Source organism: Mytilus californianus, unplaced genomic scaffold (assembly GCF_021869535.1).
Source record: "Mytilus californianus isolate M0D057914Y unplaced genomic scaffold, xbMytCali1.0.p SCAF_11, whole genome shotgun sequence".
NCBI lineage: Eukaryota > Metazoa > Mollusca > Bivalvia > Mytilida > Mytilidae > Mytilus > Mytilus californianus.
In genome coordinates this window covers 37,907,134-37,924,625 of record NW_026262593.1, presented here as the reverse complement: position 1 = coordinate 37,924,625, position 17,492 = coordinate 37,907,134, and the positions used below count along the sequence as shown (strand labels likewise).

The following is a 17,492-nucleotide window of genomic DNA, read 5'->3' as shown; positions in this document are numbered from 1 at the left end:
GTGATAAGGTAGGTTTAAATGGAATCACTTATAGAAGGTCAATGATATTTGGTATGCTGTTGTATTAGCATTAGCACATCTCTTTTCAATTTAGTTGATATGGCCTCACCCCTTCAGTCTGGGTTTATTGACTTTGAAACTTTGGCATAGTTTACATGTTACAGTAAATGATTATGTAAGTTTAAGGAGAACCACTTATGATAAGTAATTGATATTTTATATGCAGTTTTTTAGCATTTGCAAATCTCAATTCCATGGAGATTATTTGGCCCTTCACCTTCAGGCATGGGTTGTTGATTTTTAATGTTTTACATACTTAACATGTTAAAGTATTGCTGCTTTAATTTCAACATTTGCATTTTTGTTGAGCCTGTGACATTTATTTATACAGTCGATTCCGGTTATTTGCATAGCCTATTTGTCAGAAAAGATTATGCAATAAAGTGGAGTATGCTTATATCCGAAATACCAAATTACGGAGTCAAATAACATCGATAGAACAGATCAGTAAAGGAAATCCCTGAAGAAAGATGAACGTCCATAATCCACTTTAATACAACATATTGAATGTTGATTTATTCTAATAAAGTTTTATGTCTAGTGTCCTATATGTTATTTTATTTTGTATTCTTTCAATAAAGTTTATCAACACATTTTGTTTTAGTTTATTTGCGTACCGACGTTTCCTTTACCTGGAATACGAAATAAAACAAATTGTTCTAAAAATAGATTTGTTTCTATGACCTGTATGTACAATGTACATTGTTACACTTTGATAATAATAAACTGTTAAACAATACTACACAGTTAATAATCATTTTAACAATAGATGTGTAATGAACTGCCTTTGATATGCAGTATTTACCGCTTGCACAGTGATGTAACACTGTTTCTTTAACTTCTTTAGTTTCGTATATGCAAAGCAGTAATGGGGCCCTGTAAGGGTAATTTGCTGGACACAAGTGTTGAAAGTTAGAAAATATAATAATTAAAAGTAAATGCTCTTTTCATAAAATATTAAAAATAAATGATTGATGTATAAAATTCTTCAGCCATATATAAATGCCCTGTAATATTTAACATAAATGCAGATCACCCCAAGCCAAATAACGAGAGTTCATGATCGATAATTAGCAGGCGTTATTGTTTTTTAAATTCACACAACATGTAATCTGTGGACAATGTTTGAAATCCAATCAATTATTAACACCTTTTGAGATAGAATGGTCAGTGATTTTACAACAATTACCTGTTTGGCATTTTTATGACCTTGAGGCTTAAAATAGAACATGGGAAACTTTACCTGTGTACACATCGAGGTTTATTTTTAAATCAAATTCCATCATATAAACACGAAAGAAACTGTTTTAAAACTTTATTTAAATAACACAAAAGTAAATTTGAAATAATAACGAAAAATAATGATGCATTAAAGAAAAATATACCTACCAAATTGCCGTTTCCAGTAAAAAATCTCGTTAGTTTTAACTAAGCATCTCTAGATGGCGATGATTTTCTATGCAATAAACCAAAAGGCCACTTGTAGATCGGCTATGTATATAACCGGACAATTTAACATTAGATGAATTGGAAATGGTTTTGTGCAGGAGAAATTTATGCAATTAGCCGAATTATGCTATTAATTGGTTTGCAATTAAGTGGAGTCGACTGTACACACAAATTATATTCGAGTTAACAATGTTGTGTTGCTGAAGATGCATATAGATCTGGGTGAGTGACACAGGCTCTTTTGAACCTGGTTTAACCCTCATCAGATATACTCGAGACCAAATTGGAAATAAAAAATAATAGATATTTCTGAGCACAAAACTAGAGGGGCCTAAATGTCACAGCCAAAACTGTCATAACAGTCATAATGCAAAAGGAATCACAAGCCCAACTGAAAAACAATAATATAATTTGTAACTGTGAATATTTAAATAGCTTTGTCATTTCACAATACCAGTTTGCTAAAATGTTTTGCATTATTCACTTTTGTCTTTTTTCCAGAAATTTAACTGACAACTACAAAATTACCAGAGATTTTGAGCCATATTCTAACACAACAGACAGTGTAAAATGGCTAAATTTTCATTTTCAACATAAAGACAAAGTAAAACTTTTCCTTCGTACTACAAATGGAGCTCATAACTCTATAATGAACTCGACTGATGGCTATGTTATAGATCTTACACCACCAAAGCTATTGTATTTAGGAGATGGATTGGTTCAACATAAAGATCTAGAATTCCAGGTTAAGATGTGCTTTATATCATTATATGCTTTGGGTAAAATAAAGTGGCATTTTAATTATTTAGTAATGATGTGGTCTTATAAATGTTTTTTCCAGGGTCATTTTACTGACTTTTCATGGTTTAATGGCTTTACTTCAACAATATTCCTTAGAATAGTTGCAGTATATTCAAAAGATTATAAGGTTCAAATTGTTTTAATAAGAGAGTATAGGTATTAGTTTTTGATAAGAAAAAAAATCTTTTTTTTCTTTACAGTCAGATGCCAAAAATCTTTCATGTAATTTCAAGTTTATTGATGAAGAATCTGGATTAGATCATTTTCAAATACAGATTTATGAACAGTATCAAAGTATAAGATCACTTATTTTCCCAGGTAAGTTAATATTCTATTTTTGATAGATGCATTCAATTTATGCATTTTATGCAGCAATATGTTGTTACAGAAAATCTCATTGATTCCATTTTGGATATTGAAGTTTTAAAAGTTAAAATCTCTGTTCAATTCTTTCCAAGCATTTAAGATTATTGTCACAATTAATCATGCAAGTTTAATACTCTCATACTGTCTGAACTTGTATTAAGGATGTTCGCTACTCTGTTTCAAAATAACAAGCTTTTTAAAAAACTGTTATAAATTGGTAGTATATAAATAAAGGAACTATAAAAGCAGAAAAAAATGAAGGGTCTGTGTGATTGTTTTCGAGATATAAGCCATTGAAAATTTGGCGGGAAATGATTCTCTTTAGATTTTTCATACATTTAACATTGGCACCTTTTTTCTTTTAAAAACTATGAAAAAATAACAAGGATTTTATAAGATTTTCAAAGGTGGCATTTTAAACTTTATGTAATCAAATTATGAAAAGAAAAGTAGGCGTCAGTGGGCATTTTTTTTAAAGGCACTACATGGATAAAACCAGAGGATTCCGAATATCTGACAAAAAGTCAAAAACAAGAGTAGCGATCATCCTTAAATGAATTGGATATATCTAAAACAATGTATTTGTAATATATAATTTAACCATAAAATGAAACTTAAATTTCATTTCATGATGTTCCATTAGAATTAATGAAGGATTATCAAATGTGAATAAAAGAAATTATGTGGGATTAACACCAATATATTAACTAATAATTAATCCAACAACAAAGCTTAAACAAAGATCGACATATATATATTTTTTTTTTAGCAACTGAAAATGATTGGATGCAGTTTGATGATGAGACCATAAATGAATTCACCGACTACAGTCTAGATTTGCTGCAAGGCGCTGTATACAGTATCAGAATAGGAGCTGTCAATAAAGCAGGATTTGTGGGAGCTTTTGAAACAAATGGTGTAAAAATAGACAGAACTCCTCCAATTGTAAGGAATTCATATTTGTTAAAATGAAGAAGAAAAAACTCATTTATTGTTTTAAGGATATGGCTTATTTATATCAGTGGAAAATTTGACATGTATTCTTCTTTTTTTTTGGAGGGTGAAGGTATCCCGAGGAACCAGTAATGACGCACCTAAGGTTGTTTTTGTCTCTGCATTTAATCTACCATTTAAAAGAATTAGAAAAAAGGAATGGAATAAAAGATTGATAACTTGTTTAAAATATATTTCAGTCATTAAACAGTTGATATTTGAAACAGTAATAGCAATAAAAATTATGTTTGCTAACATTACAAACGGACTGCCAACTAATGATGGGTACCAGTAATGACGCACTGTAAACAAACCATTAAAAACCACTTGCGTGTACCTGATAATCGAAAAAATTGCTTCAATCCGGATTCTTTAAAGTTAACACTGTTCAACAAATTCAATTTTATTAACAACTTTTGACATTTGCATTCACTTCATTGATCATGATGAAAGAAACACAAAATATTTTATCGATTTAATTGTAACTTATATTTTTATGCAAATTTGATATATAATTGTTCAAAATTTATGAAAGTGATATATATTCCATACATTAATGATTTGAAAATAAAAAGTAATTGCATTCATAAAACAACATTGACAATAATACATTTATCAATGTATACTTCATACATTGAATGTAAAAAATCGATAAACCATAGAAAATTATATTAGCGACGATCATTTGTTCTACAGTGATTTCCGCTTAAATGTAAAACCATGTCACATGACAGTCACGTGATTTGAAAAACACTAAATGGGGAAGCAGACGGCTACATACTTTTATTGACCAAAGTGGATATAGGACTGATAATCATTCGGGCAAGGGTAGAATGTTTTTGACCTAAAATGGCGGAAATTGCATTGTCTTTAATATTTTAAGCAATAATTACATTTCTGGGCGGAGTTTTAGGCATCTTTGTTGTAGTCAGATGACCTTCACCATCATGTTATGAACAGCAAATGTTGATGACGTCACAGCTTTTGTTTAGAAATATAAAACTAAATAGGTGCATCATTTCTGGTCTGCTTCAAAACAGGTACAAAGATGATATACCGGTAATGTACATTTAAAATTTTTTCTGGAAAACATGGAACAATTTTTTTATTGTTATCTGAAATATTTGAAGTATTGGAAAGATGGCATTTGACTTAACTGAAGCTTGATTGTAATCTTTCCATTTGAAATATGTTGGTCACTGATCTGAAGAAATTTTTTTTTCTAATTTTTTTTTTTGGAGGGGGGGGGGGGGGGAGTGCAGCTGTTATTCTTTAACTAGTATATGATCAAATAAAGAATACACTTTTCACAAAATAGAATATAACATTATTAATATAAAATTGATGTGTCTTATCCAATGATTTCTTGCCGTATCAAGCAAATGTTGTTCTTTTTTTCTTTCTTTTCTTTATCCCAAGGGTCTAGAAATAATGTCACCTTTGTCTTCCAACTGACAGTAAAACTGGTAGGGTTGTTAAATCTGATGACGCATCCAAGTCGATTCCAATTGCAGGAATGTAAAGTATTGTAATTTGTTGTCGTCCTGAACATAAATTAAAGCAAAAACAATTATTATTTCTTTTCATAGCTTCATTGTGGCTGAATCAAGGAAGTGTGACAATTTGTATATCATAATTGATTTAACCATTTTTTGAGCTGAAAATAATCAAATGAATGATTGTTTATTCCAAATAAACAATGGGTTGGAGAAGTTGTAAATTTGTGCAGAATATGAGAAAAAAACACTTTTAAAAGAACAATATGAGGAATAAATTTGCAGTAAATTTCTCACACTTATGGGTGATATTTTTTCTTATCCTGTAGTAAACTTGAGAAAATTTATGAACAGGTTAATCAGCTTCATGTGAACACTTTGACTGATGATGAAGAACAAGTTGTATATGGTTATGTGTGGCAAGCTGATGCAAAAGGTATTAAGGCAGCATGGCAAGCTTCAGATCATCAGTCGGGAATTGTTAGTTTCAAGATAGCTGTTGGAACAACACCAGGTAATTTTAACATTTTTGTATTTGGTACTCCCATGACTTGTATTTCTAGGCTATTTTCAAATGATTTATACTTATTAGTTTGTTACTCTGTTAGATCTACTCAGAGCTAAAATATGCTTAGCTTCACAAGCATAAGCTAAAAATGTATGCTCACTATGCCTACTGTACTGATTAAATGAATTTACTGTATACTTTAAATTTAATCATTTGGTACAGCTTTGACTGTTTTTTTCTTGATATTCAATCATTTATTATGATTTCTTGTTGCAAGGTGGAACTGAGGTGAAGCCATGGACAGATATAGAATTAAAGAAAGATACATACATAGATGGATTGTCACTAGTAGTCAGTGATATTGTCACCAAGACCCCAGTTTATTATGTCGGTTTAGTGGCAATCAATGGAGCCGGCCTAGAAAGTCCACCAGTGGTGTCTACGCCAATAGTGGTAGTTGAATCAGATAGACCAGGTATTATTAGATGATAAATGGTTAATTTGTGGTTTATAATTTTTTATTAATCTTATTTAGTTGAGATGATAGATAAGGCTCCCAAAAAAAACGCTTGTCTCCTGCCTCCTGGCTGAAAAAAGTTAGATATGTTTTTTTCTTTTATAATTTTACATATCAAATATTTTCAAAAGAGTTATGCCCCTCAGAAAAATTAATTATTAATTGAAATAACATTGCATTATATTTATTAAAAGTAATAAGTAACAGAATTTTTTATTATTTTTATCCCCAACCTACCATAGAAGAAGGGCATTATGTTTTTTGATCTGTGTGTCGGTTCGTTCGTCCTTCTGTCCCACTTCATGTTAAAGTTTTTGGTCAAGGTAGTTTTTGATGAAGTTGAAGTCCAATCAACTTGAAACTTAGTACACATGTACCCTATGATATGATTTTTTTAATTTTAATGCCAAATTAGAGTTTTGACACCAATTTCACGGTCCACTGAACATAGAAATTGATAGTGTGAGTGGGGCATCCGTTTTTAGCTCACCGGGCCCAAAGGGCCCCATGTGAGCTTATGCCATCACTTGGCTTCCGTCGTCTGTCGTCGTCGTAAACTATTTAAAAAATCTTCTCCTCTGAAACTACTGGGCCAAATACCTTCAAACTTTAACTAAATGTTCCTTAGGGTATCTAGTTTATAAATTGTATCCGAAGTTTTGATCCATCGACAAACATGGCTGCCATGGCTAAAAATAGAACATAGGGGTCAAATGCTGTTTTTGGCTTATATCTCAAAAACTAAAGCTTTTAGAGCAAATCTGACATGGGGTGAAGTTGTTCAATTGGTCAAGATCTATCAGCTCTGAAATTTTCAGATGAATCGAACAACCCATTGTTGGGTTGCTGCCACCGAACTGGTAGTTTTAACAAAATTTTGCAGTTTTTTGTTATTATTTTGAATATTATTATAGATATATATAAACTGTAAGCAGCAATAATGTTCAGCAAAGTAAGATCTACAAAAAAGTTAATATGACCATAATTGTCAATTGACCCCTTAAGGAGTTATTGCCCTTTAAAGACAATTTTACACAATTTGTTCATCAAGTTTGCTAACATTTAAAAATCTTCTCCTCTGAAACTACTGGGCCAATTACCTTCAAACTTTGACTAAATGTTCCTTAGGGTATCTTGTTTATAAATTGTATCCAAAGTTTGTATCCATCGACAAACATGGCCGCCATGGCTAAAAATAGAACATAGGGGTCAAATGCAGTTTTTGGCTTATATCTCAAAAACTAAATCTTTTAGAGCAATGTGACATGGGGTAAAATTGTTTAATTAGTCAAGATCTATAGGCCCTGAAATTATCAGACGAATCGAAAAACCCATTGTTGGGTTGCTGCCACCGAATTGGTAGTTTTAACAAAATTTTTTGTTTTTTGTTTTTATTTTGAATATTATTATAGATATACATAAACTGTAAGCAGCAATAATGTTCAGCAAAGTAAGATCTACAAAAAAGTTAATATGACCAAAATTGTCAATTGACCCCTTAAGGAGTTATTGCCCTTTAAAGACAATATTACACAATTTGTTCATCAAGTTTGCTAACATTTAAAAATCTTCTCTGAAATACAGGTGAGCGATTCAGGCTCTTGAGAGCTTCTTGTTTATGGACACATTGTTGCTTTTGAGTTATTTCCCTTTGGACAGATAAAATATGTTGTTCGATTTGTAAATGCATGCTTTCTTTTTTAAATTGAACATTTTCAGGTTTGTTGTTACAGAGTAGTGGGACATTTTAACAGTCTTATTTAAAACAATATTCTTACACTGAAGGATTAGCTACATTATCACTCTAATGAATCACTTTTAATCCACCACTTTCAATCCACCATTTACTACATATGAAAATGCCTGTACCAAGTCAGGAATATGACAGTTGTTATCCATTCGTTTGATGTGTTTGAGCTTTTGATTTTGCCATTTGATTAGGGACTTTCCTTTTAGAATTTTCCTCGGAGTTCAGTATTTTTGTGATTTTACTTTTGACCTTTTTCTTTGTTTGTAGGTATAGTTATTGATGGAACAGACAACACAGACCATGATCCTCTATCTGACATCGGTTTTGACATTGATTACCAGTCTGACATTTCTACTATCAGTGTACAGTACACTGGATTTGAGAGCCATCTCCATGGTGTCATGGACTATGAATGGGCTGTAGGAACAACTCCAGGTGGACAAGATGTTACCACATTTTCATCTGATGGAATTTTACATGTAGAAGAGCAAAATATTGCTGGAGATGGTAGGATATGATTTTGCAATAAATAGTATTCTATTGAAATATGGGTAACAACAAACTCAAAGATATCATAAAATAGATTTTAATGGCACCTCCTTTATGAGTTGTTCTAATAGATATCTCCTTTAGTTAAGAGATATTCATTAGATACAACAACCTGAGTGATGTATAGATAATTGTTGTTTTTTTAAGGAATATTTGCTACTTATTTTTACTTGGACAAAAGACAGTATTCACAGCAAAATTATCTCCAAACCATTAACATTGTTTCAAATACATTAATGATTTGATGCTGATGTGACACTAAGTTATTAAGCCATCATGAATCAACCAATCAACCATTTCAAATTTTATAATCAAGTTTATGAAGCTTAAGTTTAATATCTAAATCATTTTATTGTACATTTGTAGGGATTTCAAGCTCTGGGTATGCACAAGTAAATACTCCTATCAAACCTGGAACGACATATTATTCTACCATCAGAGGTATCACTAATGCTGGAAATATTATTGAGTCTGTATCAGATGGAATTACTGTAGACGTACTACCACCAAACATTATTTTAGATAGGTAAATATTATAAACCAACACCAGAAACCTTAAATATTCATATTTATTATAATTGCAACTGAAATGAGATGATACTGTGGATTCATTATTTTCCGTCAAGTAATGTAGTATAAGCAATCCACAAATATTTGTGTTAAAAGAAATACAAATATGTTGTAGGCTTTTATATGTGTTTAAAATTCGTCAGAACTATGAAATCACCTAGGCATTGAAACACATTTGTTTTCTAAATACATGAAAGTGCAAACGAAATAGTGTAATTTTCAAAAATAGACTCAAATGCAATGCCTCATATTGATATATTCCAAGTTTCTGTGCAATTGTCATGGTACTCTGTAGAATTAAAACTGCTGAAATGAAAAAATTAATTATATAGGATGAAAAAAAATAAGAATGCATTAGATATCTTTAATTTTCTTGTTTATACTATAATCTAGGCTATCAGATAATAATGCTATTGATGGTGATATAGGACCAAGTTCTTCAATGTATAAAAGTACAGCTGATTCCCTGTCTGCCTTATGGCACTACAATGACACAGACGGTGAAGTAATAAGGGCCTGGTATTCTGTTGGGACATATCCATATGCTGAGGACATATCACCTAGATCTGAAGTGAATATATCCTCTACACAAAGTAGTTACTTAGAAGTTGGCTCTGTAAAACCTGACACTGGAGGTAAGAAGTTATCTGGCTACAGAAATTACACTGAAAGACCAAATCATGTCAGACTTTATTGGAATGAAGATGGGGAGAATCAATGTTCAGTACTTATAATATGGCATACATCGTAACATTGACACTATAGGTTCTATTAAACCATATGGAAAATCAGGTTGCCACAGTTTTATAATTATGATTAATAATTTTTTATTTTTTTACTGCAACTGAAAAATCTTAATTTACTACAGGCGTGGTGATTTCAAGAATCTCAACAGAGGAACATTATTAATGATGCTCTTAGAACAAAAATTGGAGTATATAGTTATTGCTTTGTCTGTTCATTTGTGTATTCATAACTTTTTTTGCATTATTGATTGAATAACATAAAAAGTACAATGATGCCACATACTTAGCTCCCATTTTTGTCAGAATAAATTTATGAAGAAATCATTAGATAAGTTATTTTGTTTCCTTTTCAATTGTAGGCAAACCTAATATAATCAGTATCTGGGCAGAAGACAAAGCTGGTTTGATAGGTAGAACTACATTTGGTTCAGTTATCATTGATACCAGTCAACCAGGAACTGGTTATGTATCTTGTCCAGAATACATGGGTGTAAGTTTCTTGATATTGTCATTAATGATAATATAAGCAGACTTTTATAAAAATCCTATTTATTTTTTGTTTTAATTATTGTTGTTGGTGCTAAAGACAATATATATTGAGCAAGAATCATTTTAAAGATCTGACATCGACAACAAATTCCCTAAACCTATGACCATTATACAAATGACAGGTCATTACATTAAATGGAACCCGGTCATTACATTAAATGGAAACAAATGGACCATAGATAGAACTCAACTAAACAGATGAGCAATATTAACATTCCTATGAGCTCCAGATCTCACCTTTTTATTTGGATTACCATTTTAATGCTAAGTAAGCAATTCAAAATTTTTGCTCCATTTATCCTATTAGGCATTGTGACTTATTGCAATCACTTTGCATTAGTCTTTGTTGTCGTCTGATAACTTTTTCAAAGATCTTCTTCTTCATTGAGTAGGTGCAAAAATTGGGGGCATTAGATAATTTAAATTTAGAATCTTTACTTAAATCAATCTTTTCTTACAATTTGTAGATGGAGAGCCCAATATTGTGTTCCTGGTCAGGATTTCTAGATGAAGAGAGTCCAATACAGAAATTCATGATCACTCTTGGATCAGAACAAGGGTCTTCAGATATTTTTGAAACAACTCTCAGTGGATTTTTATCCTCTTATACCATAAAGGGTATGTTGATTGATTATAGCTGTTATCCAAATGCATGTTGACCAATAAAATTGAGAATGGAAACACGAAGTGTGTCAAAGAGACAACAACCCGACCAAAGAGCAGAAAACAGCCAAAGGCCACCAATGGGTCTTCAACACAAAGAGAAAATCCTGCACTCATATGCAATCATGTGTACTAGTTTGGCTAAACTGGAAGTCACACTAAACTCTGAGGCATATATATATATGAACCAAAATTATAAAAATATTCAAGACTTACAAGGGACAGAGGTTCGTGACTTGGAATAGGCGCAAAAATGTGGCGGGGTAAAACATGTTTTGTGAGATCTCAACCCCTCCCCCTATTCCTCTAGCCAATATTTTCTCAAGCATTGCAATTAAGGTTAAAACATGAAGATAATGTTCTTCCAGAACACTCATCTTTTTTTTATTTTCAAGTGAGGTAATAAATTTTTTTCTTCTATTAATTTAGGTGCCAATTATCAATTAGACCATGGCAGTTCATGCTTTGCTACAGTCACAGCAGTAAATTCAGTTGACATGGAAACATATGCCTTTTCTGGACCCATCTCTATTGATACAACACCACCTAAACATGGGAAAGTGGTGGACCTGCATACAGTCTACAGAATCAATGTCAATGACAATAGTCAAACTGTGGCAATGAATGCTAAAATATGCAGTACAGATGAAGGTGAGAAGTGTCTTTCTGTGTTTTTGTTTTTTTTAATTAGGAGACCTCCAATTTAAACCTTTTAAGATTTAAGATAATAACAAAGTTGTACAAAATGTAGAAATAAGGCAGAATAAGTCACACACTAAAAGTAACAATTATGGAATATAGTGAACATTTTTTACTCCTTATATAACAATAGTGTAATTAGACAGTACACACATTGGTCTAGTGTTATGTGTATGTATGGTTGTATGTGTTTTGTTGTTAATTCGTGAGAGTTGTGTCCCTTTGTATAATGATGCATATCATGTCATGTGATGTTATCTGTCTCTTTGGAATAAAGGTTTTTGTTTCTGTTAGAAACTACTTTCTTCATTGCATTGTTTTAATTTTTTCAGAAATTTTTATTTTTAACTATCGATGATATAACTTCTTCCAGCTGTATTTCAACAGTTATGTTATATTTTACAGAATGTGATGGATTAGATGCTGTATGCTCAGAATCCCTCACATCTGTATCAGCAACATGGCAGCTCTTTTCTGATGATGAATCAGGGATTGTTGGGTTTGTATTATATATATATAGTAGCAGAAGGTTGAATCTGAAAAGGAAACTTCTTAGGATGCTGCAAAAAGAATTTTCTATTGTGTCAAACTCATAAAACTGAAAACTGATTAACTTCCAAGCAAAATTTTACTCTTCATTCTGAAAGGTAATATGTAAATAGAAGTCATCAGACCTCAATGATTAATTAAAAGTAGTTTTTTTGTTTGTTTCATACCTACAGGTACCAGTTAGCAGTAGGTACAAAACATTCACAGGATGCTAGATAATACACATTATCACCCTGCTCAGTCATTCCGTAATGCTGGTATCATAGCTTTAAGACGAGAGCAGGCATTATCAGCGACGTTGCAATGTCTGAGGAGAAGCTATCACCGACGTCACAATGTGTGAGGAGACGTGATCAAACTTGCTTTTCGTCAAGCGTAAAACTATTGTAGGGAGGCAGAAAGACCAGTAATAGAACGATAAACAGATAATCAGGTTTTCTTCCCAAAGGTATCGTAAAATATCAGACGCTCGATACAATGTGAAGCCTTTTAGCTTGTTTGCTGCGCTCACTTGCCAAAAAGGTTAACATTGTAGCTCGCGGCTGATATTTTACAATATCTATGTGTAGAATACCCGATAATCTATACATGTCTTGTCTTAATCTGATGTTGTTTTACATCTACAGGTACCAGATAGCAGTAGGAACAACACCAGGTGGAGGCCAGATCAAAGCTTTTTTTGATGTTCCGCAAGATGCTAGATATTACACAGTGTCAGGTCTGAGTCTGATGGGATATAGAAAGGTGAATTGATTTTATATGAAATACTGATGTTGTGCACCCCACAGCAAAGGGGGCATCAGACTTTACCCTTGTTTATCAGTATGTCCCAAAACTACCTTTCTCAAATTTTAGTTTGCTTCAACTAAATCATATGAAGCTTATACACAATGTTGATAATCATCAATCACAGATCAAGTCAAATTAAGGTGGCGCTAATTTCACTGTTCTTCAAATTTGTCACTTTATACATGTAAAACATTAATGAAGTTACGGTATATTTACAAGTAGGGATATTCTTTTTTTATTTTATTTAAATGTGTTGTTACTAAAAGAATAAAATATCTCTGTGCATAATTATGCAGTTCGTAATATAAACACTGAACCTTAGTTTTTAGATGATCTGTTACAGTAGATAGGATCTCCCTAAGAAGGTCACTCAATCTATCAACATTTGCTGTATTGTTATTTGCACGAATGAAAGGAGCTTGATCACAAATTAAACTGAGATATATAAAGTAAGAAAGTGTGTAGAAAATACAGTTCCTTGCTTTTTTTCTAAATACATTCAAAATGACAACTGATAAAAAGACTTACTAATCTCAAAATTACAATATCCAAAATTATTCATCCTTACCAAACAAAAGTGACAATTCCCTGTGTTCTGAAATTATTGTAATAAAGTAAAAGATTATAGCAGTAAATGTTTGTATTGTAGGTTTATGTCTCTATCAGAGGAACAAATGGAGCTGGGTTATCAAGTGTAGCTACTTCCAATGGAGTATATCTATCATACCTAAGTCAGGGTCTACAACCACTATCACATATTGGCATCAATGATGTACTAGACAACTCTGGGCTTGATATGTAAGAACTTTATGTAAATTGTTTCATTGTGCTAAACCAAAGGTTAAAAATCCGTAAGGCAAGGTTAACCAAAGGACAGTTTTGTCTAGTTAAGGCCCTTTAAGTTATTCTCTTGAACATTTTATACGTTTGACCTTGAGCATACCAAATAAAGTCAATTTGAAGAAATTTGTCATTTGCATTGAATTGGTACTACTACTTTACATGTTTTACATCACTCTGCCAGTGAGAGCCATTGCCACCACTTTGGTGTCTGTACTCCTTAGTCATTGTTTGTTTACCAAAATTTGATCTGAAACTGGGCCTATTGGAATCAGGCCTCATTTTTCAAAGGATATGTAGTATAACGGTATGTTTTGAGATCCTGCTTGCATGCCAAAAAGAGAACAAAGGGGTAACATGCAACTATTGGCTTATATCTTGAAAGTTGTTGTTGAAAGAAAAATCTGATGGGGTAAAACTGTTCAAAATGTTCAGATGACCTTAAATGCTCATTTTTTGCTAAAAAAAAATATTATCAAATGATAAAATATTTAGAAGGCACTGCTGTACATGAAAATACACTGAATTTTTATTTTATTCTTTATGTATAGAGATTTCCAGGAAAGGCTTGACACACTTCAAGCATCATGGGATTTGTCAGGTGATCCATGTCCATCTGTGAGAAATGAATGGCAAATACAGAAGTTGGATAGAGAAGTTGTTTCAGAATGGCTTGACATTGCTGGTAAATGAATTTCATTTTTATATAACTAGTAACTTTATTTCAAAATTTTATTTCTCGTAATGAGATTAAATGATTAAATATTGAATTTTGAGACCAACGGACACAGAGGATCATTTGAGCTTTTCTTTTCACTTGATGTCCATTATTGTCTTCCGTTTTACAAAAAAATTCTCTGAAACTACTTGGTCAATTAGAACTCAAGTATTCCACAATCATCATTAGAGTAAATTATGTCTCTTATCTCAAAAATTACAATAGCAAGACAAAATTAGACTGGGCAGAAATATCAACTGTCAGACAACTTCTTAAAGGAGTTATTGGCCTTAATGGCAGTTTCTGTCTTGGATTGAGGAAGCCAAAAAGTGAGACTTAGGTGTGCTGTTTCTGACTGTGCTGACAACAATTTGTTAAAGTTTGTGATTAGGTCAGTTGAAGGAGAACAACTAATGATATTTGATACACAGTTGTATAAGCATCAGCACATCTTAATTTCCAAGATATTATTTGTCCTACCCCCTCAGTCATGGTCTATTGATCTTGAAATTTTTGCATAGTTTATATTTTCAAGTTTGAAATTAGGTCAGTTTAAGGGGAAGTATTTTTAATTAGTCACTGATATTTGGTATGCAGTTGTATAAGTTGACAACTGGCCAAGTTATATAAAAGTACATTTAAAGTGAACCCTTTTTCCATTGTGAAATTTTGTCTTTAAATAGACAATATTTTTCAGATGAATACCATGAAATTTTGTCTTGTTAAAGAAAGGTTATAATTTTTGTGTATTGAGACAATATTTCATAGACAGATTGTCATGAAATTTTGTCTTATGGAGGGGAGGTTACCAACATGTATTCATGTTAGATATTGATATTTTATTTGACTGATAATAACAAAAAAAAAACATATTAATATGTCAGCTACATTGTACTCCTGTACCTCAGAAACACCTTTCCAAAAAGATTAATCAATCTAGTATTTACGAATACTTTTAGTACATTCAATTTTAAACATAAATAAATGATTGTCAGTTCATTACTTATATTTATACAGTTTAATGTAGTACAATGAAACATACATTAGACAATTCTTTAATATATAATTAATCATTTATAAAGTACTATACAAGTTTGAAACTAGCTTATGTTAAAATAAATTTCAAGTTTGAAATATATAACATACTTACTTTACAAAACTATTTCAGTTATAAATCTAAAAATGAATGCTGCATGCTTGTGTACTATTTCTGTAATTTTGCAATAATTTGATCATGAAATATATTTATGGACAATATTTCACAGTGAAATGTTGTCATGGACAGAATGAACTAATGTCATAATAGACATTATTTCATAGTGAAATATTGACCAGAAGGAGGTGACAAAATTTCATGGAAAAGGACACTATTTCATAATGAAATATGAAATTTTGTCTAACGGACAATATTTCATGGGGGACAATATTTTATGTTACAAAAGGTCTTTCAATACAAGATCTCTTAAAAATGAGAGACATGTTGAATTAAGAAGACAGAGCTAGATTTTTAGAGAAGAACAGTTACTTCATATGTACTTTTTATTCTTTCAGACGCAGAAGACGCAAATTTAGATGGACTAAATCTTAGAAGTGGAGAATTATATTATTCTTTATTGAGAGTGACAAATGCATTGAACTATACTTACATAATAAGGTCCAATGGAGTTACTGTTGAAGATGATCCACTTATTCCAGGCAGCGTGTTCGATGGATATATAACTGGATTTGATTTGAATGTTCAACCCTCTACCCGTAAAATATCTGCTAACTGGGATGGTTTTGGTTTACTTGCTTATGATGTATTTCAGGCAGATGTTGAAGGTATGTTGATTTCAGTATCAAAATAAAAGATATAGAACAGAACTAAAATAAAACATTGTAATTCCAAATATAAAACATAGTATTACAAAGAGGAAACTGCTCAAATGCCCCTTCCCTTGAAAAAAATTTGTAAGGGATCCGCGGAACCCAGTGTCTCGCCTACTTTATGAAGCTAATAAATGATTTAGGAACTTTAACTGCAGATTGTATGTAATGTTAACTGAAAGAAAACTAGGTACATAATTAAGTAGCGTACGGAAAAACAGGAAATATATTTTAACAAAATTTCCTTCTAGATACTAGCTTTTGATCATAAACAAGCTTCTGTCCAAGTTTGGTAGAAATCCAGGATAGTTTAAGAAAGTTATTAAAATTTTGCAAGGTGATTAATATAAGCATTCTAACAATCCTATAACACTTTAATTTTACTTTTTGAAATTGGTGGTAATTTAAATGCATGCCAAAGCATGGAAACCAAGACATGAATATAAAATTAATGGCAATAAATGGCTTTAGTTTTTATAGGACCGCAAACAAATTTTGAGGTCGTATATTGGTATGACGTTGGCGTCGTCATCGTCAGAAGACACATTGGTTTTCGCACTCTAACTTTAGTTTAAGTGAATGGATCTCTATGAAATTTTACCATAAGGTTCAATACCACAAATGGAAGGTTGGGATTGATTTTGGGGGTTATGGTATCAACAGTTAAGGAATTAGGGTCCAAAAAAGGGCCAAAAATTAGCATTTTCTAGTTTCCAGACAATAACTTGTGGAACGGTGTATGGATCTCTCTGAAATTATACCACAAGTTTCCATACCACAAAGGAATGGTTAGGATTTGCTTTGGGGGTTATGGCTCAAACCGTTTAGGAATTAGGGGCAAAAAAGGAGGAAAAACAAGGTTGTCCTGGTTAATGGACAAATACTTCGGTACAAAACATAATTTAAAGCAGTGTAAGGGAGATAAATCAAATACAATATTTGAATTACCTCCCTTACACTGCTTTTAAATTATGTATAAAGTAATGTTTAATGAACAATTAAGACAATTTAAAA

General features: G+C 31.7%; 1 protein-coding gene across 1 annotated transcript in view; it reads left to right on the top strand.

Moving 5' to 3' along the window:
* Nucleotides 1-17,492, top strand: part of LOC127720029 (uncharacterized) — a 73,869-nt gene that overhangs the window by 6,471 nt on the left and 49,906 nt on the right. The window contains exons 6-21 of the mRNA XM_052226441.1: nucleotides 2,011-2,254; nucleotides 2,511-2,628; nucleotides 3,446-3,621; nucleotides 5,520-5,679; nucleotides 5,951-6,148; nucleotides 8,208-8,447; nucleotides 8,856-9,015; nucleotides 9,453-9,694; nucleotides 10,165-10,295; nucleotides 10,822-10,972; nucleotides 11,447-11,668; nucleotides 12,122-12,215; nucleotides 12,892-13,009; nucleotides 13,704-13,852; nucleotides 14,446-14,579; nucleotides 16,164-16,433. Coding sequence (XP_052082401.1) covers nucleotides 2,011-2,254; nucleotides 2,511-2,628; nucleotides 3,446-3,621; nucleotides 5,520-5,679; nucleotides 5,951-6,148; nucleotides 8,208-8,447; nucleotides 8,856-9,015; nucleotides 9,453-9,694; nucleotides 10,165-10,295; nucleotides 10,822-10,972; nucleotides 11,447-11,668; nucleotides 12,122-12,215; nucleotides 12,892-13,009; nucleotides 13,704-13,852; nucleotides 14,446-14,579; nucleotides 16,164-16,433 — 2,807 coding nt within the window. The remainder of the gene's footprint in view (nucleotides 1-2,010; nucleotides 2,255-2,510; nucleotides 2,629-3,445; nucleotides 3,622-5,519; nucleotides 5,680-5,950; nucleotides 6,149-8,207; nucleotides 8,448-8,855; nucleotides 9,016-9,452; nucleotides 9,695-10,164; nucleotides 10,296-10,821; nucleotides 10,973-11,446; nucleotides 11,669-12,121; nucleotides 12,216-12,891; nucleotides 13,010-13,703; nucleotides 13,853-14,445; nucleotides 14,580-16,163; nucleotides 16,434-17,492) is intronic.